Source organism: Corvus hawaiiensis, chromosome 3, assembly GCF_020740725.1.
Source record: "Corvus hawaiiensis isolate bCorHaw1 chromosome 3, bCorHaw1.pri.cur, whole genome shotgun sequence".
Classification (NCBI taxonomy): Eukaryota; Metazoa; Chordata; class Aves; order Passeriformes; family Corvidae; genus Corvus; species Corvus hawaiiensis.
This window is the reverse complement of record NC_063215.1, coordinates 383285-405911: the sequence shown is the minus strand read 5'-3', so window position 1 is coordinate 405911 and position 22627 is coordinate 383285. Positions and strand designations below refer to the sequence as shown.

General features: G+C 52.1%; 2 protein-coding genes across 5 annotated transcripts in view; one reads left to right on the top strand and one right to left on the bottom strand.

Annotated features, from left to right (window-relative positions):
* The first annotated feature begins 47 nt into the window (after positions 1-47).
* Positions 48-2523, top strand: KRTCAP3 (keratinocyte associated protein 3). Of its 2 annotated transcripts, XM_048298994.1 has the most exons (6): positions 48-286; positions 364-423; positions 988-1188; positions 1402-1536; positions 1851-1942; positions 2120-2523. In XM_048298994.1, exons 1-5 carry the CDS (start codon positions 77-79, stop codon positions 1932-1934), a joined length of 690 nt encoding a protein of 229 aa, XP_048154951.1. In that variant the 5' UTR covers positions 48-76; the 3' UTR covers positions 1935-1942; positions 2120-2523. The 2 variants fall into 2 exon arrangements, with proteins under 2 accessions (XP_048154951.1, XP_048154950.1); XM_048298993.1 differs by having other exon boundaries at positions 1851-2523.
* A 263-nt stretch (positions 2524-2786) lies between these two features.
* Positions 2787-22627, bottom strand: part of IFT172 (intraflagellar transport 172) — a 38284-nt gene continuing 18443 nt past the window's right edge. Inside the window, exons 22-49 of one of the 3 annotated variants that reach the window (XM_048298972.1) lie at positions 22288-22536; positions 20690-20768; positions 20173-20293; positions 19659-19803; positions 19495-19584; positions 19003-19100; positions 18635-18770; positions 16813-16929; positions 16096-16238; positions 15374-15467; positions 15062-15126; positions 14746-14926; positions 14119-14228; positions 13972-13995; positions 13540-13669; positions 12846-12944; positions 12385-12494; positions 11825-11888; positions 11116-11202; positions 9150-9266; positions 8588-8698; positions 7696-7815; positions 6200-6295; positions 5457-5516; positions 4614-4712; positions 4032-4185; positions 3179-3267; positions 2787-2944 (exon numbers count right to left, since the gene is read on the bottom strand). In XM_048298972.1, coding sequence (XP_048154929.1) covers positions 2855-2944; positions 3179-3267; positions 4032-4185; positions 4614-4712; positions 5457-5516; positions 6200-6295; positions 7696-7815; positions 8588-8698; positions 9150-9266; positions 11116-11202; positions 11825-11888; positions 12385-12494; positions 12846-12944; positions 13540-13669; positions 13972-13995; positions 14119-14228; positions 14746-14926; positions 15062-15126; positions 15374-15467; positions 16096-16238; positions 16813-16929; positions 18635-18770; positions 19003-19100; positions 19495-19584; positions 19659-19803; positions 20173-20293; positions 20690-20768; positions 22288-22536 — 3078 coding nt within the window. In that variant the 3' untranslated portion in view covers positions 2787-2854. The remainder of the gene's footprint in view (positions 2945-3178; positions 3268-4031; positions 4186-4613; positions 4713-5456; positions 5517-6199; positions 6296-7695; positions 7816-8587; positions 8699-9149; positions 9267-11115; positions 11203-11824; positions 11889-12384; positions 12495-12845; positions 12945-13539; positions 13670-13971; positions 13996-14118; positions 14229-14745; positions 14927-15061; positions 15127-15373; positions 15468-16095; positions 16239-16812; positions 16930-18634; positions 18771-19002; positions 19101-19494; positions 19585-19658; positions 19804-20172; positions 20294-20689; positions 20769-22287; positions 22537-22627) is intronic. The other 2 variants (XM_048298973.1, XM_048298974.1) reach the window with 2 other exon arrangements.

Sequence of the window (22627 nt, the reverse complement as noted above, 5' to 3'; positions counted from 1 at the left end):
GCCGGGCCGAGGCCGCCCGTCCCTTCCCCGGGGCGGTGCGAGGGCGGTGGCGCTCGGCGGGGCGGCGGCGGCAGCCATGGCCCGGGGGCAGCGGGGTCCGGGAGCGCTGGCGGAGCCGCGGCGGCTGATGCGCACAGGACTGGGGCTAATCGTGCTGGGCCACGGCAGCCTCGTGCTGGGCGCCATCGTGCACGGCTCGGTCCTGCGGCATGTGGCCGGCGCCCGCCGCGCTGTCACCCCCGAATACGCGGCGGCCAACGTGGTGTCGGTGTGCTCGGGGCTGCTGGTGAGCGGGGCCGGACCGGGCGGGGGGCGGCGGGCCCTGCCCTGCCCGGGCCATGCTGAGCGCAGGTCTCCCCGCAGAGCATCGCGGCGGGCATCGTCGCCATCCTGGTGTCGCACAACCTGTCCCGGGCGGCCCTGGTGAGTGCGGGGCTGTGGGGCCGAGCGGGCGCGGGGCCTCGGCTCGGCCCTGCCTCGCCGGCAGCCGCTCCCCTGGACCTTGGCCCCGCGAGCTCCTTCCGCGTCGGCGGCGGCTGCCGGCGCTGCAGGTGTCGCCTGTGCCCGGCTCGGCCCCGGGAGGGTGGGAGCAGCGGGTGCACCGTCCTGGAGCAGAAGCGCTTCGATGGGCGAAGCTGCAGCCGGGTCGGGGGTCCTGCGTGGGCTCGCAGAGTTGGCGGACAGGGTTCGGGGTGCGCCGGGCTGGGCTGCGGCTGGGGGCTCCCGGCACTCGGCCGAGCCTGTGTGGCCCGTGTGGGGGTCTCCACCGAGCCCGAGGGAAGGGGCGTCCAGTGGTGCCGAGCTCACAGGGGGTAAAGGATGCAAAAGGTGCGAGAGCCTCATCCGAGGGTAAGGCTGAGCCATCCTGGAAGAGGCAAGAGATGGTGTGTGCTCCCTCGGGGGAGCAGCTCTGCAGAGACGTAGGTGCCTGGCCTGAGCGTTTCTGCACACTCGTGCCAGTCCCACTCGTATTCTTGCTGCCTGCAGCACTGGACCCTGCTGAGCGTATCTCTGCTGAACTGCCTCCTGTCCACCGCGTGCAGTGTGGGGCTGGCGCTGGCCATTGCCCTCACGGTGCACAGCCGGGGCACACACCTGGTCAGGGGCTGCAACAGCTCCGCGCTGCCCATGGACGCCCGTTCAGCCATTGCGACTAATGACTGTCCCTTCAACACCACGCGCATCTATGTGAGTCTGCAGGGTCACTGCACACCCCCGGTCCTCCCATCATCAGCCTCTTTCTCTCTGCTTCCTCTCGTCTCTTTTCCCTCTCACTCTCCCTCCTGCTTCCCTTCTCTCTCCTTCTCCCCCTTCTTTCCCCTGCTGCCCACACAGTCTCTGCTGAGTGTGTTCAGATGGCCTGGTGCAGTGCCCACGTTCCTCTGATCCCCTGCTCCACAGGACACAGCCCTGGCCCTCTGGTTCCCCTCCTTGCTGCTGGCAGCTGCAGAAGCTGTGCTGTCAGGCAGGTGCTGTTTGGTGGCTCTAGTCTTCCAGGGCATCGGGCCCTGTGCACACAGCTATGGCAAAGAGCAGGTACGCCATTTTGAGCTGGACGGATCTCCCTGTATCTCCCCCATGATTGTTGCCTTTGTGCTGCATTTGGAAGGTGCTGGGTTCTGCTGGGAACAACGAGGCTGTGCAGGACTACGGGGGGGGGGGAGGGGATGCTGGTTGGAACCTCTTCTAGCCAGCCTAGGTGCCAGACCAGCAGCCCTTCATGGGGAGTTGCAGAGGGACCCTCTTCTTCATCCCCCTGGTAGCCAGGCCTGTTCTTTTCTTGTGAGAACACTGCCCATCACATATCCTTGTCCCACTCCACTTTTTTTTGTCTTTTTTTTCCTCTCTAGCTGGCCAGGCCAAATGCAGCAATGGAGAAGCCGCCCCGTGAGAGGCAGCAGCTCCTGGCAGGACTTGCTCAGTCTCATGCGTAGCTGGAGTGGTGAGCACACCACGTGGGCTGTGCTTGGGACGGGGAGAGCAGGCTCTGCCATCAAGAGGGTCCATGCCTACACTAGCCCCCCAAAACACCTCTTCCTAAGAACATGGGCAGAGGAGTCAGCATGATGCTGGGCCCTGCAGCACAGCCTGGCACTGACACGTGCTCCTTCACTCCCAGGTGGTGCTGCAGGAGTGCTGTGATCCAGCAAGGTGATGTCACACCTTCTGCAGTGTTGGTGTGCATAAGGTGGGCTGCAGGGGTGAGAGGTGTGCCTTCCCCCCTCCCCCCAGCTCCACCACCCCACCTGGGACGGACCCTGCAGGTCAGCAGGTGCTGTGGGCCCCAGATGCTCTCCCATCTTCTCCCCAAGCTGCCAGGCCCTTCCTGGTGTGCTGAAGGCTCTGTCGGTTTCTGTCAGCAGTGATGGGGGTGGGCAGAGGTGCTGGGGCCCAAGTCCTGTTGTCATTGCAGGCATGTCAGCTGGCTGTGCCTGTGCTCAGACATGTCAGGGAACAGAAGGGGAAGAATCCCTGTGGTGTGGATCTCTAGTTTTTTGAATAAATAAACTTTTCCTTTCCACACTGGCTGTTCTGAGTGGCTCTGCCAGGTGAGTGCTGGTTGGGAGTGAGGCCTGCCAAGGGAAGGAAAATGCAGCTACTCTGTGAGCCCATCTCCCTGCTTGCCACTCCCCAGGCACAGGGATGTTGACAGAGCCATGGTGCCATTGTGACAGTCACCCATGGATGTGGGGGTTGAGACACATGTACAGGGTTTACAGCCCTGTGCCCAGCAGCTGCAGGTGTTCTGGGCTCAGCATCCCCTGGCAAACAGGAGCACTGCAGGGTTGAGATAACATGTTTATTGGATGTGGAAGGTGTTGAAGAACAGGCCTGAAAGCTGCCACAGTCCTGCTCACTGGAATGAGAAGCTGGTGCTTGGCAGTCCCCCACACCACCGTCGGAGGAACTCGATCACATCCTGGCCCGCAGGGCTGTGGGATGTCTGCAAAACAAGAGAGGCCTTGGCACTAAAAGTGGGCACCTCTGTCCCCCCTGCCTGAAGGCACCCCGTGGACTGGCAGGACTGGGTCTGTTAATCCCCACCCAGCAGCACTGTCAGGAGAGTGCAATGAACTGCCCTGAGACAATGGCTCACCCAGAAGGATGCTGTATTGTCAGCATGAGGGGCTGAACCCCACCCACAGCCTGTCTCCCTGCCCATGGGGTTCTGGCTCACCTTGACAGCCATCATGAACTTGTACCACGCATCCTTCTTCACTTCTCGGCCTGGCCTCAATTCGATCTTGTTTCTTAGCACTGGGTACCCTGGGCACAAAGCAACACATGCAGAACAAGCTGAGACCCACAGCGGGCCCCCACTTGGTGCACCCCTTCCCTGTGCTGTGGCTGGGGCTGCCCCAACAGCAGTGTGTTGGGAATAATGCTGCCTTGGTCTCTAGGAGACCAAAATGAAAAAGGGGTGCCCAGAGTGGTAGGATCAAATGAAGATGAAGGCTGAACTGCCCTTGGGCAATGACACCCAAGTGAGTAGGTCCAACGATGGCACCCAGCTTCTGACTTTTGGAGCTAGAGCCCTGTTCCTGGTGGCCCATCCCTGCTCCCCCGTCTCTGACCCTTTTTAAGTCCTGCACTGCAGAGCAGGACCAGGTGCTGCCCATTCACAACTGTCTGTGCTGGCCATCCTGGAGTCCCTAGGCAGAGCTGTGCCAGCCTGAGCTATCACTGAATCACAGAGCGGCTGAGGTCAGAATTGCTCTGGGGTCTGTATGGTTCAACTTCCTGCTCAGGCAGGGCCACCCCAGCCCACGGTTGTGTCCAGACAGCTTTTGACTGTCTCTAAGGATGGCAATCTCACAATTGCTGTGCAACCTGTTCCAGCACTCACTCACCCCCACAGTAACAGAGAGTCCTATCTCCTCCAGCAGAGCTGGTTCCCCACAGCCACACAGTCTTTCCACTCCTCTTACAGCACAGCCCAGACCTCCTCCCAGACCTACCCTGCAACATGTTCCCACTCCCTGCACGGCACTGTGTCATCTCTTGTCTGAGTGAGCTGGCCTGGAGCTTACCTGTCAGTACACAGGGCAGGGAGTGCACCCCGGTACCTGCTGCTACCAGAGAGGCTTCGTAGGTGTTGCGCTCATCCTGCGGCAGCACCTGCTCCAGCCGCTGGTCCATGGACATGGTGAGCACCCAGTCCCTCACCTCCTCCCGCTGCTCCTCCTGTGGGCAAAGGCCAGTGCATGGCCTGGAATTGTGATGCTGCTGCCCGGCTGCAGCCCCGCAGCACCAGGGAGCACATGGGAGAGCAGGACTTGGGCGTGCATGATGTGCACACAACACACACGTGCATGGTGCACAATGGTGGTTGAGTGTGTGTATGTTGGAGAGCATGAGAGTGTGTGTGTGTGTGTGTACACAGGTATGTGCACGTGTGTGTGCAACACGTCTGTGCACACGTGTTTGTGTACACAGGTGTGTGCACACGTCTGTGCGTGTGTGTGTGCTTGCAGTGGGGGGACAGGCAGAAGGTGGCAGTGCTGGGTCTGCTTCCACCCCCTGCAGTCTCTGCAATCCCCCCAATCCCTGTTCAAAGGGCCCTGAAGCAGCATCACTCCTCACAGCAGCTGAGGAAGACAGGTGACACTCACAGACACATGCTGATGGGCTGGAAGTGGCACTTCAAAGGGAATGTCTGTCCTCTGAAAATCGGAATGGTCCAGGGAATCCAGGTTCCCTTCTTCAATGGCCTGGGAAAGAAGTGGTAGAGCACCAGGCAATGCCAGTTGTAGAGCTCACAGTACAATTCATGGTGAGGAGGCCCCTGCCTGTTCGTGCTGTGGTGACCAGGCCCTCCTGTCATCCATGACAACACTCTGCAGTGTCTCTCAGACACTGTCCTATTCAGGTGGCATCAAAGAAGGGAAAGATGTAATCGGGGACTTTTGTTTTTCCCCAGCAGCTGCTGACAGCACTTGGGAGTCTGGCACAGTGAGGTCTGTCAGCTCCCTTGGATTTGGTGTTCCTGATGGCCAACCTGCTGGTCAAGGAAGGGGCTGAGAGGGCTCCCGAGTCTTGTATCACAGTGGCCAAATCACTGGGCCATGGCCTTCACTCTGCAAGTAGTTTTTCTTCTGTTGGAACAACTAGAGTGAGATCACGCTGAAAGCTGTAATGGCATCTGCAGCCATGAGGATTTCAGGCCTAAATTGTCAGGCCAATGTGCTCTTTGCTGCCATGTGCATGGGGGCATTGGCATGCCCAGGGTGATTTGGGCAGGGCTGTGCAGGTCCTCCCACAGGTAGTGTGAGGGCGCCCATTGCTCTCCAGACACACACTGAGTCGGGTTCGGGGGCTCTCTCCATCAGTACGAGCTCCAATGTGCTGCCACACAGGAGCCTCAGGTGTGCCCTGGCCAGGCTGGGGGTCTGTGGTGGCCCTACAGCCCACTGTCACTTTAGAGAGACAGCCGTCCCCCCACAGACCATACTCACATCTGAGAGGTCCAGGAAGCGGTTCAGGAAGACAAATGCCATGTTCTCCCAGCTGACTGCCTGGTATGGAGAGGAACCCTGAGTGAGACTGGGCAGCTCATCCTCACCGCCACAGTTCTTCTCCCAGAGCCATGGCTGGGAAGGATGTGGCTCTGTTTGTGCCACAGTGTCCTGCCTGCAGCCCAGGGAATGGACAAGGACACTGCACATTCCAGCTCACCATCCCTGAAGACTGAATTCCTTGGACAACCAGTTCACTGCCACAGGCTGCCACACAAAATGGAGACAGGCATTGTGACCAGGCTGGATGGGGCTTGGAGCTGCCTGCTCTAGTGGAAGGTGTCCCTGCCCAAGGCAGGGGATGGAACAAGATGAGCTTTAAGGTCCCTTCCCATCTAAGCCATTCCATGATTCTATTATTGCACAGCCAGGTCCAGGCAGTGGGGACATGCTGCTATCCTTGCCATGTGTCACGACTCCCGGGCAGACTGTCAGACACTTGGGTGATGCAGAGCAGAGCTGAGCAGTCTCACATCCACACTGACAGAACCATAATATGGCCTCTGTCCACCCCTGGGTCTGTAGGTCCCATTTGCTCACTGGCTGAGGTCTGGCCAGCTTGAGGAACAGCCTCCAGTGGCAGAGTCCAGCAGCCAAGGGAGGATTTGGGATGATAAAGTCAAGAATCCCTGAGCCCAGGGTGCCCTACGCCTTTCTCTGGTCCAGTGGCAGGTAGCTCTTACCTTGGCAGCTATCCCAGCCTCATAGAAAGCCTTGTCTGCAGGGAGCAGATCTGTGTGGCGCAGCAGGGAAATGGACAGCTGGGCAGCCATGGTGTCCTGTGGACACAGAGGACAGGAAAGCCACAATTCAGCACAGAAAAAACAGGTTGGAAGGGATCTCATGAGATCACTCCAGAATCACAGCAAGGACTCTGCACCCATACAAGCCCTGCAAGTAAAAAAGGTCAAAAACTTCAGTCCTGACCCTGAGTTCCCTCACTACAGACCACATGGGACTATCACCTGAGGGTGAAATTCTTCTTCTTTGTAAGTCTTGCTTTCACTAGAAGCCACACCCAAACATCCCCTACCTGAGTCACAGAACAGGTGAGGTTAGAAGGGATTGTTGGCAGTTCCCAAATCCTGCCCTCAGCCCCAATCAAAGCAGAAGCAGCTATAGCAGGTTCAGGAACATGCCTGGTCAGGTTTTGACCATCTCAAGGAATGGAGACTCTCCAACCTCTCCAAGAAACCTATTCCAGCCACAGTCTCAGTAAGTTTTGTCTTATGTAAGAATTTTGGAGCAGAGGAACTGAAAGGTAATTTCACTTTTCTGCTGCCAGATACCCATAGTCACACCAGAACTGTCAAGGCCACTCCTCCTTCATGGTCCCAAACAGACTGCCCAACACCTCAACATTCCACAGCTGTGGAGATCTGTACAGGTTTCCAAGACGTCAGACTTGGCTCTTGTTGTCTGACATGTTTCTGGACCCCCAACATCCACACACAGAGCCGTGGGGAAGCCCGAATCTCCCCTGTGGCTTTCACTGGGGTTCTAGCTGTCACAACCTTTCCTTTCCACAGCCTTCTCCATCACGACTCCAGTCCCACATCCATCCAGAGCTCTAGAACAATTCCACAATCCCACATGGATTAAGAGTTCAGCAGGGAGATCAAGAACAAATCCCAGTGTACACAAGACTCCAAAATACCTACAGGGCCTTGTAATGCCCCCACACAGGTCCACAAGCTCCCAAAGCCCCCCAAGAGGCCCAGTGCACAGGACCAGTACCTGCCAAAGCCCTGGGCAGATGATCTGCTCTGAAAACCATGTGTGAAGCCCAGCAGCTCTTGAAGCCCAGGACAGCAGAGAGGAAGCCATCCCTCTCTTGGGAAGACCAGATTTTTTGTGATCCCTAATTTTCTACTGCCACCTCTGCTCTCACATGTCATGCCAAGCATATGGATCAGCTCCTCCCCTGGTTTACAGCTCAGCCACAGTAGCTGGGGCAGTACCCACGATAAGTAGAGAAGACCACCTACAGCTTCACCTGCTAGTGGTAACAGATTATTGCAGATTATCTGGGACAGATTACTGCAGTGCCATTCTCATGCATCCATGATGTGTGATTTGTGAAGTGGAATAGTAACCTATGAATAGCCCTGAATCTGCACATCCCCATGGGGTTCCCCGCTCTGGGTGGTGACCTGGCAGAGGAACTTCAAAGCCTCACCAGCTGCTTCAGGCCCTGTGCTGCAGAGCGGGTAGCGCAGTAGTGGGAGATCAGCAGCATCCTCTCAAACTCCTCATGTGCCGGAGTGTTTGCCTCGCTGGACTTCACTAAGTTTTCACACTGAGAAGAGAAAATGAAAGGAAGTGAGAGCAGGAGAGCACGAGGGCACTCTTTATCCACATGAGACCAGGGAAGTCAGGAGAGAGAAGGATCTGAAATACCCAGACATCTCTGGGACTGAACAAGGGCTGGGCCTTGGGTGCTCTGGGTCCAACTGCATGCTGAAGGAAGGAGGCTGTGGGAGCCAGGAAGAGTCACCAGTACTGCAATAGCCAGCATTGGAAGCAGGGGTGAGTCTGGATGGACAAAGGGAGGATTTTTTGATTTTGCTTATGCTCGAAGTAGGTATTTGTGGGACAGAAACAGAGAAAAGGCAATCATGGGCTCTGTCTGAGGTGTTCTGGACAAGAATGAGGAGCAGAAGGTTCTAAGCATCCATGGGGAGATGGGGAGGACTCATATTTTTCACGCTTAGTAGCTCTGTGCTTTCCCCACACAAGCTGCTGAATATGGGTGGAGGATGAGAAGAGGATATGTCATGATAGCTCCCATGTCATAGTGACCACATGGAGCTCTGCAAGGGCCAATGTCCAGACCCACTCCTCGGATTTGGCCTGGAGCATAGGGTCTCCTTCTTCTCTGCCTTCTCTTGCTCAGCCACATCCACTTCACAGGATCCTGTTTTCCTACTGTCCACACTTCCAGCTCTTTACCCCAAGCCTGTGTTCTAAAAACACTGCCCATGTCACCTGGCGGGAGACTGGTTCTTCTTCCTGCTCAGTCAAGACCCCCTGGGGGCTGAACAGGCAGCGGTGGCCATGGCCACACTTACCAGACTAAGGAGCATATCCCGCAGCTCAGCCCAGCTGGAGTATGCCTCAGCACAGTTCATGCCAGATGCATTCACCATCTCCACAAAGAGACGCTTATAAATGTTGAAATTCTGCAACAAAAAGGAGAGAAGTGTGGAAAGAGACAGACAGGGAGTCAGCAGACTCTAGAGCTCTCCTGCTGCCAAGCACGGGCCAAGAAAATGGCTCCCAGAGAGGCAGTGCTGGAGATCGCTGGCTAGAAGGGGTGCTGAGGACAAGGCAGGGAAACAGGAAAGGATGGAAGGATGCTTCCTGCAGCCAGTACTCTTGGAGAGGCAAATGGTTCCTTTTGTTCTGAACTTGGTGCTCAAGGTGTTCAAAACAAACACAAACACTCAACGTCCCCTGCTCCTTCCCATGGAGAACATGCCAGGGGATTTCCTTCAGCCCTCTGTAAGAATCCACTGCAGGGCTGGACATGCTGAACACCAGGCAATCCCAGTTCTGACTGGGAGCCTGACTCGCAGCAGATCACAGCACACTGGGACAGCTCACCTTGGGATGTCGTGCTGCCCTCGTTACCTGTGAGTTGGCAGGTGCTCCATGGTGCACGTACAGGCGCAGGGCTTTATCCCAGCTGCCCTCCCAGATCAGGTGTGTTGCATACAGAGCGATATACTTGTGCAGGACTTTATAGCTCTGGAGAAGACACATGGAAAGCAGCATCATAAGACTCATGAACTGAAGACTTGCCACTTAGTGGGGATGGATCCAGCCATGTGTGCACAACCCCACACACCTGAGTCCCAAAGGGTGAAAGAGGTAACCAGAGCCAGACTGCCCTAAGCACACCTGGGTTTTGATTTGGGCTCCACTGACACCTTTATCTTGGCTAGCTGATGCTGTGCTGGCCCTTCACACATGCAAATACAGCTGTTTTCCAGCTGTTCACCACTTGCCAAAGGAATACTGCCAAACACCTGAAGGATGCAGCACCTCTACTGTGTGTCAACAAGGCTACCAACTGTAAAGCAGCCCTTAGTCTAACAAAGAAAGTAACTAAAATCCTGTGTGAAGATGTTTATAATTTACAAAGCTGCTCTAGTCCATTATCCACACACCGTCACAGCTTCAGGACTGCAGACCCTCTTAGAGTGCTGCTCATACCTGTGCTGACCCCACAGACACTGCTGAGGACTGCTGTTGGCCTCACAGAAATTCAAGTGAGGAAAGAACTGCTTCACACATGCATAAATATAGTAATGAGAGGAAGAAAATGGCACAAAATGTGCAATCCTGTTAAAACCTGAGCAATGGAAGCAAGTTTATCATGCAGAAAAAAGACCGGTGTCCCAGTAGATGTCTAGAACTCGAACACCCAGATGGAGTGCTGGTGAAGCACCATGTTCAGTATAGCTTGGGATAAAGATTAAGTCTGGTATGTGACCTGTTTTGATAAATGTAACATTTTTGCTGTATAATCACTGTGGAACAGCTGAGTCAAAGTGATTGTATTCTGCACTGGTTATGGAAAAGGGTCATGCTAATGCTCTCTTAGAGGCACGAGCAGACACCAAGATCTTCTTAGACTCAATGTGGCCTTGTGGTGCCCAATACAATAAACTGAGTCTTTCCCATTAAATGGAGTGTGCAGTTATTCTCTGTGGCTCCTGATAAACAGCCTATCAGTAGGGGAGCCTCCCAAGAGAACAATGACTACAACAGAGACCATCTGTATCACAGAGAAGCCCAAGTCTAAGAGACATCAAGTTCACTCTAGTAGAACCCAAACTTAAGTTACTGGAACCAAAGTTATAAAACCACAGTCCCAGACATTCCCAGTGCTTTTCAAAGGCTTCAGTGCTAGCGTGAGTGGTAAGTTGTGATGTTCCCACTAACTGCAGGTGCTGTTGCCAAGGCTGCCCTGTTACTCAATCTGAACCAATACCTCACTCCAAAGAACTGCCTGCTCTTGGTTACCTCCATTATCAACAACCATTGAACCAATAACCATTCAATAACCAATCACCAATCAATAACCACTGAATAATCAATAACCACAAACCATCCCTCAAAGTAGATCCTGGTAACTGAGAGCTTGTCTCCTGTTACTGCCTTGAAAGAGCACTGTAAAACAGTTTCATTTTGCTTTTCTCCATTTTTATTACTCTGTTGAGGTAATTTTGTTAGTTTCAGGTCAGTAAAACTGAAAAAATGTCAAATTTGCTTTCCTGACTAGGATGTCTCATTCTGACACCACCACTCTCAAGAACACAGAGAAAGAAGGCTTTCTTCTACAAATCCCTGTTTCCACGGTACCAATTACTTCCAGTCCAAACAACTCATTTAGCTTCTTCCAATGCTCCATTAATCACAAAATTTAAACACAACATGCTTCTAGGTTCTAACACTTCCCCACTCAGCCTGACTGGCCACAATGGGTGTGTGTGCTGCTTCCTGAGCCCCTGCACTGGCTCTCCATGCTGCCCACCCACTCCAGGGTGCCAGGACCCCAGGTCTGTCCCTGAGGGCTCACAAAAGCACTCACCTGCTTAGCTGCGACCTCCAGGCACTTTTCCCACTGCTCTTGCTTTGCATATATATCCAGAGCTGCCATGACATCAATTCCCACCAGCTGAGGATGGAAACAGCCATAAATTCACTGTGCAGGCCAGGTTTCCTACTCACATTCAGGCAGGCATCAGGTGACCCATGTCTTTTTTTCCCAGACACAGAGTCTCGCCCCCTCCACACCATGAAATCCCAGAGCCCATGTGACCCATCTTCCATTGAGAGGGACGTGGTCAGGCTGAAAAAGTTGGCCCGTGTGAACCTTATGAAGGTCAACAAGGCCAAGTGACACGTGTTGCACCTGGGTCGGAGCAACCCCATGCACAGATACAGCCTGGGTGGAGAATGGATGGAGAGCAGCCCAGAGGAGAAGGACTTGGGGGTGTTTGTGGACAACAAATTGGACATGACCCAGCAATGTGTGCTTGGAGCAACCCAATCTAGTGGAAGGTGTCCCTGCCCAAAGCAGAAGGTGGAATGAGATGAGCTTGAGGTAAGCTTTAAGGTCCTTTCCCACCCAAACCCTTCTGTGATTCTGTGCTCTGGCATGCAGTAGCCATGGCTCACAGGCACATACAGACTTCTCACTCGTACTCAGTCAGGCAAAAGGCCCATGAGAAAGGCCCCAAGGATCTGCACAGGTCCTGACATAACTCCCTAGCCTGCGAGACATCCCAAACACATACCGAATCCACCTTTCCTTGTTTTTTTAAATACTCCTTATAACGCTGGTCCACGTACTCCTCTGACCTGTGGGTAGAAAGAATCCCAAAAGGCAGCAAGACTTGTGTCTTGCATCAGTGCAGAGGATGGATTCAACCTTGGAACAGAAGATGTCCAGCTGTGCCATGTCTTTCTAGCAGGCTGCTGGTGCACAGATGGACGGGGAAGGAAAGGGTCTAAGCAGCTCTTCACAATATAGTATGTGAGGAGAACAAGGGATCACAGGGCTTTCAGAAGGAAGTGCATGCACAGAATTATGGCAAGGGAAAGGGAGATATGGGTAGGGATGAAACAAAAGGGGATAACAATTTCCATGGGATGTGTGGCAACAGGAAAGTGTCAGAATGTTAAATGGCTTGGGAAGGACAGCTGTGGAGAATGTACCCTGTCGAGCATGGGAAGGCCACTGTGGGGAGAATCCAGGAAACCTAGGGGTAACAGGACAGTACAAGACAGGACAAGGGATCATCTAGGGGTGGGAGGAGGAACAAGAAGGGTATAGTTTGCAAAGTTCAGGGCATACCTGGGGTCGAACTCCTTGGCCATGTGCTTGGCTTTGCTCCACTCCTCCCCTTCAATGAAGGCATCGATAGCTTCTTGGATGAGGTCCAAGTTTAGGTAGAGCTCAGCTGCCTGCAGGCCAGAGACAGTTCCATGGGAGACAAAACCCATGGGTTCCCTGTATCCCAGGCTGAAGCTGGTGCTGGACCACCACGCAAACACAACAGAAAGTCTCTTCCCAAAAGATAAGCCTCTCCTCTGCTTCCTGCCTCCTCCCAAGGCCTGGATTACTCACACTATTCCAGGACTTGGTTCATTGCCCTCTTTTATCCTCCTTGAAGACTCTGCACGGCCTAGCTCTAGATAAGGCCATCCATCCACCCATCACCCCAGGATGTGACTTGACATCCTTCCCTTGGATAGAGCTCTCCCTTCCAATGTCACTACTTCTTCAGCAGTCTGGGGGCAGGAGCCAGCCCTCACCATGCTGTATTTCTTCATGGCCACCAGCTGAGGAGCCACAGTCCGTGTCACCTCCATGCTCCGTGACTGATCCAAGAATTTCGTGGCCAACTCAGCAGCCTGTGAAGAGAAATTGTCAGCAGCTCAATTGATAAAAATGGTGGGAGAGAGGGATGAAGCTGGGAAGTGCTCAGTCCTAGCTAAAAGACTGACAGTTGGAAGCACTCGAACGATGGGGGAAGGAGAGAAGAAATGGCAGGTCATTTTGACAAGTCAGAGGAGCAAAGCCCAGCTACTTTCACACATGGGAGAAGATCAGACAAGGACATAATTGCTGTTGAAGTTGGTACAAGGACATGGGTGTGAGTGAGAAGTATGAGCAAGAACACAACAAAGGCTGGTGGCACAGAGCACAAGAAGGTGCTCCTCTAGCAAGGGCCGAGTCAAAAAGTGCAGCTCTTCAGTGCAGGGAGCTGTGGGCACACAGGAACGGGCCTGCCACAGGCAATGGTGCCAGAATAAGGAAGGCAGCACCATGCAGGATAAGCACAGCCTGACATGCTCAAGAGAACAGCTATGAAGGCTTTCAGCCCTGCAGTCACTGCAGCCTGCAGGCTGTGCCCTGCAGCAAGAGGGATCTCTGAGGTGCACTCAGGTTGTGGAGGAGCTTCCAGGCAGAAGAGCAGGTGAAGGGAATCGTAGCCCCCGACGGTACCTTCAGTAAGCACTTCTCCACCAGGACACTGTTGCTGGGATCCCGCACCTTCAGGTAGCAGTCCACTGCCCTGGCGTATTCCCCAGCCTGCTCCCACTCCCACGCCTGCTCCAGCAGCCCTTCCGTTCCACTGCAGGGAGGAATGCAGGCTGTGAGCAGGACTGGGATGCTGCCAGACATCCTGAAGACAGTGTGTAGGATGTGGGCAGGGAGGTGCACAGCACAGGTAAGCAGGGACCTCAGACAGAGCAGAGCATGTGACAGAGAACATGAACAGTGCTGAGGAGAGAGCTGACCAGAGACCCTGGGGAGATGCAATGGCAGTACAGGAGACCATGGAGATTTGTAAGTGCGGCAAGAAGCCACGTGGGTAGGAGACCTTGGATGGCAGAAAAAAGCCTCCCAAAGCAATAAGGAAGGATGATAGGAAACCTATGCAGCAAGAAGTCCGGAGTCCTCAAGAAGGAAACAAGTGGATGTCAGGGATCCCATCAGGCTGTCTCTGTAAGGCATCAGCAAAATGGCCATGGGGAAGAGCTACCAGGCTATTTCCTGCAGCCTGACCACAGCACTCCTTACCTGGAACCTTTCTTGCCAGCCTCTCTGCCACACTCCTCCTGTAGCTCTCCCAGTCGACTAGGCATGTATTCCTTGCAGATCCGCAGGGCCTCGCTCCACATGCCGGCCTCCTGCACAGGCACAATGGCAAGAAGTTTTCACCAGTTCACCAGGATCCCCCACACTCCTGCCACCACATAACACATCTATCCCCTCATGCCATCTTGCCAGAGAACCAACTAGAAGAAATAACCACAGCAGCACCACCCAATTCTTTCCTCCCCCAAAATGGCACCTGTGTCTACCCACCTACCCTGACTACCTCAGGGGAACACACTCATCCATTCCAGCTACCTCAGTGGAATGGGGACTTAAGTCTCCAAATGCACCCACTTGTGCTACCCTGAGGACCATCCATATTCTGGCAGGATACATCCTCCAGGAACTGTGAGAGCATGAAGCTATGATGTGAAATCCACTGGTTCAATCTTCAGGCCAGAATTAAGTTCCTCTAGAAACCCTGAGCAAATGGTTTCTCTTTGGCTACTAAGCTGACAGAGAGAGCTGGGAGGTGAATTTCACTCCTTCATCTGAACTGGTTTCTTGTCCAGTGAGGAAGGCAATGATGTTACTACAGACTGCACTCACCTTATAGTACTTTATGGCCAGCTCAGGTCTCTGTGCTCGCAGGAGGAAGGCCTCTGCCTTCTGGAACTCTCTCTGCTCAAAGGCAAACTGTGCCTGTCCGACAAGCACATCAGCCACACTGTCTGGGTCATGAGCCTCGGCCACACGCTGCGCAGCGTCCCAGTTCTGGTTATGCACAAACCTGGGGGGATGAGATGTAACAGGGACATGAGATGTAACAGGGATGACAAGGAGCAGGCCAATGCTGGAGAGGCAATCAGGCTGGCATTGCATGGAGAGAGCAGATGCAGAAGGCCAGGATGTGGAGGACACTTACATCAGCACGGCTTCCTTGGGCTTCCCAGCTTTAATGAATTCTCCTTCAGCCTCTTCAAATTTGCCCTAGAAGAGAGGAAGTGATTTGTTTGCACACCTTCCTGTTCTGGTATCATCACATGACCTCCTTTACTTACCGCAAGGGAGGGAGGATTTATGAAACAAAGGTGTTTGGAGCTTGGGGCTGTCATCATGGAGCCTTTTGCATATGCAACGACTGCAGCCAGAACTGTGACTGCTGCTGCAGCCCAGGGACAAGTGCTCAGTTACCTGAGGGACAGAGAACTTGCACCTGTTCCAGGGGGAAAATTACCTCATCTTCTAAGAACATGGCATACTTTAAGTGGATGTCTGGCATCTTCTGCTTCATGGAGAGGCGGGCCAGCTCAAAAGCAAATTCGAAGACCCTGCAATGAAAGAGAGGAGGACTCTGTGCTGTCAGAGTATGCCTTCATCAAGAACAAGACATCAAGTAGAGCACAAGAGACTGGCAGAGGAGAGAGGGGAATACAAGGGGTTGCACATGAATTGGCACTGCCCGTTCCTCCTGTTCCTGACCAGGAGCTTTTAGAGTCCCCAGTAAGGAAATTTGGCTCTTTCACACCTGCTGTTAGAGCCCAAGGCAGAAGATGAGAGATGTGTGAGCCTCGGGAAGAGCAGTAATGAATAGCCATACAGGCAGACACCTGGCCAGCTGCAGAGCAGGGCCAAAGCTTTTGTGGCAGGCAGTTACTTCTAGTGACATGAGGAGTACCTCCTCTCATGCTCAGAGCCTCTCACAAACCTTCCCCTGCACAGGTTAAGGGACAAACTGCATTTGCCTGCCCAGCTCAGACTTGGCATTTGAGAGACTGACACAAAGATGGGAAATGGGATGTGTCAAGGATGTGAAAGGCCTGTGTGAAGTATGGTGGGGTGGGAAGACGTCATTTTCTGGACCTGCAGCTACCACATGCACAGAGTTATGTTGGCCCACCCATTTTTTCTCTGGTTAGGCAGAGAGGAGGGAAGTATTGGGTGGAGGCACCTGCATACCCGCTGTCTGTTGCATGGTCAATGGCCATCTCCAGAAGTCCAAATTTGCTGAGGAGTTTCACAGCTGCCTCTCCACCCAGGCTCTTTGCCCACAGATAGGCCACATGCTTATGGGAGTTTGCACCCCCGTGTGCCTTGGCCACCTGTCCAAAGAAAAGGAAGAACCCAGCCTATCTGTTTCACCTTCAGTGGACTGAGCCCCTCTCACATGCTGCCTGCCAGCATGAGGGAGCACCAAAACCATTTGTTCCCTCCCGAGGAACCCTTCTGTGACCACCACTGTTCTGGTGAGTGGGAGAGTAAGACAAAGGCATGTATGGCGGAGCAGAACAGCTGCTGCCTCAGCACAGCCCACATCACTGTTTGGACAGCAGAAGTGACCCCAGCATTCCATGGCCACACTGAGGAGAGCAGTGCTGGGGGGGGCTGTGGCAAGAGCAACACCTCTGAGGTACAACAGGATGCAGTGATCAGGGGCAGAGCAGTGCCTGGAGGAAGGCAGTACAGCAGAAAGGCCAAGGGTCAAAACCTGCTTTTGGAATTCAATGCCACAGAGTGGGTGGCCCATAGGCCTCCAGGGCTGGGGCAGTTCTGAGGCTGAGTAGTGTACACCAAATGTTCTGATCTTGCAGTGAACAGAGACAAAGCAGTTCCCACCAGGATCCCACAGCCAGAACCTGACCCCTGCACAGGTGGGGAGATGTGAAGGATTATTACCCTGTATGCCTCTTCCCACATGTCATTCACTCTGTACATGTTCACTGTGGTCTTCCAGTCTTTGGCTTCCAGGTAGTGGTACTCAGCCTCCTGCAAGCGCCCCTCTGCCTCCAGCTCCTGCAGTCAGAGGCAATGAGATAGTGACACTTGTGGTAGTGCATTCCCCCCTCCTCCTTTCTAGGCTGCAGTGTGATCTGAGAAATGCTTGTTAGGCCTTGGCCTTTAAAACAGCACCTGGGCTCAGCTCTTCCTGAGCTTATCAGAAACACTGTCTGCTCCCAGGAACTGCTGTTGTCTAATGAGCTTCTGTTTTCCTTATGACCAGCCTTGGAAAATATTCCTCTGGCCTGAATGGCACAACATTCCTGTTGTCACACTTTCAAAGGAAATACTGACCCAAACTGTGGCCAGGATGAAACATTGTTATGACTAAAGCCCACTCTCTTGTGGTCTTATAAACAGCAGTCCAAAATGAGACCCTTTTGAGCCCTCCTGGACCGCAGCAGGCTGTGACCAGCAATCTCCCTCTGAGTGGAACACCTCTCAGAGCCAGCAAACTCTCAGGTTTGCTATTCTTGGAGGATCACCGAAAAATGATGTGTCCTGGGTCAATACCCCCACTCCTCGAGGGCTGATCCTTCACCCATCAGGAGATGCAAAAGCATCTGAAGTGAGTATTTCACTGACCTCTCAGGGGAATTTTTCACAGGTACCTTGTAGGCACTGACTCGTTCTGTCTCGGTGCATAAATGTGCCCGTATGCTACACTAAATCTGGGAGAAATGCTGCTTTCTTAGATGTTTAAGTACCTTGGATAGCTAAGTAAGTTAGGCCTGTAAGCAAGGTTAAGTTATAGTTATAAACTTCCTTAAACGCTGCCAAGTGTTTTTCTTTTGCTAAGTTGTTAAACATAAGTTATAAGCTAAGTGTTACTAAGTGTTACCCTTCTGCTGAGTTGCTAAGTATAACTTGGAAGTTTTAAGTGAGGCTAAATGCTGTTAAGTGTTATTCCTCTGTTAGATTGTTGTTAAGCTATAAATGAAGTTAGGTGTAAGTGAAATGTTTTCCTATGTTAAATTGTTAGGCTTAAGGTGTGTTGCACATAGGTAAAACCAAAGGCCTTGTTGCCTTTGTAAACTCATGACTCAGGCCTGTTACTTTGGCTAAGTAGAAAAGAACTGTGGCAAAGAGACACAGCTGAATTAGGGGTAGAAAAACATGCTGCATGACTGTTGCGTGCTCACATCATGGTGTATGGTGGTTGGTTGAATTATGTTTGTTATGCCTCAAAACTATGTAAACTGATAACTGGCTAACTGCTTAAAAAGGCTGGGTTTTTGCAATAAAGGGGTCTCCTTTGCACAAGCCCAGGGAATCTGCATCTCTCCTTATTGCAACAAAGGTGTAAGTTAAGTTAAAGTACTCTTAAGTTTGAATGCTGTTAAGCTTTTAGGCTGTGTTCCTTTTTATCCTTGCCCACACTGACTTTTGTCACATGTACCTAAACACACACACACACACACACACACACAGACACACACACACACCTGCCCCTAAATAGTTCTCAGTTCATTTCTGTTTTGATTGCCTGGATTTTGTTTGGTTTTGTTGTTGCTTGTTTTCCCTTGTTGTGTCTTAGCTGTCCTGTAAGTAGTAGAGTGAATCCTGACAATGAACTTCTTGTGCTTTGTCACTTAATATTAAACCTGACTTTTGCTCATACCCTTGCCACCGATTATTTAAGTGATCTCAAATACTTGTTCATAGCAACAATCTTGCCCCTGCTTGGTGTAGCTGATCCCCTGCCATGAGATGTACTCACCTTGCCCAGGTACAGGTGAGTATCTCCGAGTAAGTCCTTGTGGTACTTGGCTACTAGGCAAACCATCTCATCATACATCTTACACTTCTTGTACATGGTGATGGCCAAATCGGGTTCATTCACAGTGATATACAGCCTGGGAACACAAGCATATCCAAATGGCTCAGCCGAGGACATGACCAGTCCCTGAAATCTTTCCACATCCTGAAATAGCAGCTTTAGTTCTCCGTGTGTGGAGAAAGTTCCTCTGACCATTCCAAACCCCAGTCCCAAATTCTACTCCTAACCCAGGAAAGGGCTCCTCCTCACTACAGCAAATTTTTCAGGACTCAGTCTCTGGACTGCTACCAGTACTGGAAGAAACTCACCTCTCTGCTTCTTTATACTTGCCCTGCCTCTCCATCTCCTGGGCCTGGGTTATGTACAGCACAGTCACGTCCTCCTGGCTCATACACTTGAGTGCCAGCTGCCAAAAGGAACACACGGGAGAAAATGAACAGCAATTTCCTGACACATCACACTGAAGGAAAAGGGGAAAACCAATTTCCTTCTGATCTGACAAACAGGTATCCATGCTATATGCTCTGCAAAGAATGGGCAGTCACTTGTCACTGTCACAAAGCATACAGGAGAGGGCCATTTGTGCCAGAGGTGCACCCACATAGGGCTGTGAGAGAGAGAAGGCCAAAGTCAGGATGTGAATATTTGGAACAGATTTCTTGCTTGCTACTGGATGGCCCTGCATGCATATTTGGGAAGAGTACTGGCTGATCAGGTATTGGTGCACAAGGAACTACCACCTCCTGATGGAAGACCCATCTCACCAAGTGGGGTGAGGTTCCCAGAAGCTTTGGCTCTACCTTGTGAGCCTGTTCCCAGAGCCCGGCCTGCGTGTACATGTCAATGGCATCCTTGGTCTGGCCTCCTTTGATGTATAGTTCCTCTGCAACCTGCCAGGAAAAGACCACACTCAATATACCCAAGGGACACACAGAGAAGTGGTGATTGTGGTCTGTGGCCTCACCTGATACTCCTGTAAAGCTGCATAGTGCTGGGCAATCTTGAGGTAGTATTTGGCTGCTGTCTGTTTGTCCTGCAAGTCCAAAATGTAGATGGCCTTCTTCCACTGCCGGGCTCCCAAAGCTGCCTCAATGGCCTTAATTGAGCACCTAGCACCAAACCCATCGGTCTTTAGAGCCAGGCAGCAGGCATCTCCTCTAGCTACACTATGCCAGGGAGACTAGAGCACTCTGCTGCTTGATTCAGCTTCCTGAGTTAAAGCAGCATAAAGGAGCTGAGTAACTGGCAGCACTGAGGGGGATGAAAGAACTGGGACAGCAGGGAGGAACAATCAGCACTGTAAGACCTTGGGAGAGATGTGGGAAGGCATCAATGGCTGGCACACACAAGCAAGCGGGGCACTGCTAAGCGGGGTAGTGGGGGTTCACTCAGGCAAACCCCTTGCTTATAGAGACAAAGGTATCAACTTCATACCCTGCCAGTATCCTACTGCTTATACAGCCTTTCCCTGCTCCCACCTGGCTTCGATGTAATGGTTAATAGCAGCATCCAGCTGTTTCTGCTGCACCAGATGGTCTCCCCAGGCCTCCTCCAGCTTTACAACTTCTGCAGGAAACGCTAGGCGAGCCAGCTCCACGGCTGTAAGGGGACACAAGAGCTGTCATGCTGAGGCCAGCAGGGAAGCAGAACTGTGGGGCAAACATGGGCCTTGGATCTGGCACAGAAGGAGGGGAATGGCGACTGTCTCAGCCACTCCAGCTCCAATGGGTTACCCAGTAACCCGGACCCTGTGGAGAGCTGGGTCAAATCCATGCTGGTGCAGTCAGCAAGGTCAAGGGCTTGGGAACAAGACACTCTCCTGGGACTGCATGTTCAAGTACAACTAAGTGAAAATACACTGAATGATATGATAGGTGGAAACTGCAGAGCATCCAGGCATCTCCAGGCTCCAGGGCAATATTTCGTGTTGCCACCAGGCCAGAGTACCCAGGTTCCTGCTGGAGATGAAGGGGAGGAACATACTGAGCACAGTACCTTTCAGGAAGGCACTGCCCTTGCCATAGCACTCCAGAGCCTTCCGTGGATTCCCAACCTTCTCGAACAGGTCTCCAGCCTAATGACAAATACAAGCTGCCAGTTTCCAGAGCCACCACCCCCCACATCATCATACCCTACCAGTTCCAGACACACTCCTGCACCAGCTCTGCCTTCCCCACTAACCAAGGGCATGGGGATTAAGGAACTTCTAAGAAAGTCAGCACGTGCCAAGACCACTGTCTTCTCTGCTGACTGACCCCAGCACAGCACAGCCACCCTGGCAGACCAAGGGCTCATTCCCTTCGGTATTTGAATGGTGGCAAGACCACGTATCTAGAGAAGGACTGTAATAACAGAGCAAGTATATGCCAGCCTTTCCTCTATCTGTCCATCTCTGACAACCTGCACAGTAGAAGCTGCCTGAGTTTGTGTCATGATGCCCTCACATCATCGTATTTAATGGCTTTTGACAGACTCTACCTCCATTACTTGTCTAATCACTTTTGGACTGTTTATACTTTTGGTAACACCATCCAGTAGCTGGGAGCTCCAGTTATTCTTTCAACTGAAAGCTGAAGAAAAAATGACAGATTTGGAAAAGCACAAAGTTCTCTTGGGTCAAAATGAAATAGCCAGAAAATGCTGAAGATAAACTGAGACTAGAGAAATGTAATTTATAAAGGAGACATAAAACAAGCTAACAAAAAGCAGTGTCTTTTTTCACACAACATCTAACTGAGCTGGCTAACTCATAGCCAAAATTGTAACTTAAAATTTACATGTGCTTCAAGCAATAATTTGACAAGCTCATGGAAGTAAAATCTGTCAAGAGCTCTTAAACACAGAAGTAGAACTGTTCAGGTACATTACAGGCTGCAAACTGCTGGACCCCACGAAAACACACTAGGCGAAGTGCCACCCTATATTTGCTTGCCCTGTTCTTTATTTTCCTTTCTTAAGCACCTGCCAGAGGCCAGTTGGCCAGGATATTGAGCACTGGGCAGACTCAGCACTTCTTTCTTACATTAACATGATTATGTGCTGTGGGGAAAACACCTTTTGGTTTTAAAACTGTCACCTAATAATAAGTTTTCAATTTTTTTGTGTTATTAGACACAGAGAATAATCATATCCCTTCTTTATGATACTCATGGCTCTACAGACAGTCTTCAATTCCTTTGTTTTGCTTCCTTAACTTTTCCATTTAGACTATCCTTACGCTGTATTTTATTCTGATATGAAGAAGCACTGACATTTCCATAGTGATACCAAGTTTTCGGTTTGATTCACAATTCTGTTCCTATTGATTCCCACCTTCCTAAGGGCCTCCTTAACTATTACTTACACTCTGTATTCTGGAGACATGTTGCCAATCAGATGTGACCTTTTCCCTGATTAATAACAGTAATTCTAGATGTCATGCATGTACAATAGATACAGTGAGGATTTCCTCATAAATGTTAACTGCAAACTTATCGACACAGAATTACCTCTGCTACCTTCCAGCTCAGTCCCCCTGTGTCTCACAGGTACAGAGGATGGCATAAGGGCCCTGATGCCCCTAAGCAGAAAGCCCAGTGGGAAGGGCCATTCACCTGTTCATACAGTTCCCCTCTGATCAGTGCTGTGGAGATCCTATCGATGACATCCCCATTGGTGAGCAGCTCATCCCTGTTCATGGCTAGCCGTGCTGCTTTGGCTGGCAGCCCCGCCCGCAGATACAAGCTGATGGCTGCCAGGTAGTCGCCCTGTCCCTCTTGGACCTCCCCAGCCTTCTCTTCCTGCTGGGTATCCAGCAGCCACTGGTAGTAACCCCGACGCAACTTCTCCAGCATTGGGTGTCCCTATGGAGAAACACAGAACTGGTGTACCTGGGTAGGATGAGATATTGTCCCACTCATCCTGCAGGCTCTGAACACCTGGTCATAGCACCAG

Excerpts from the sequence above, each read along its gene's own strand:
- KRTCAP3 (XM_048298994.1), top strand. The coding sequence starts at position 77 with ATGGCCCGGGGGCAGCGGGGTCCGGGAGCGCTGGCGGAGCCGCGGCGG. Across the intron at positions 424-987 it reads ACCTGTCCCGGGCGGCCCTG|CACTGGACCCTGCTGAGCGT; the intron begins GTGAGTGCGGGG and ends TGCTGCCTGCAG. Across the intron at positions 1,537-1,850 it reads ACAGCTATGGCAAAGAGCAG|CTGGCCAGGCCAAATGCAGC; the intron begins GTACGCCATTTT and ends TTTCCTCTCTAG.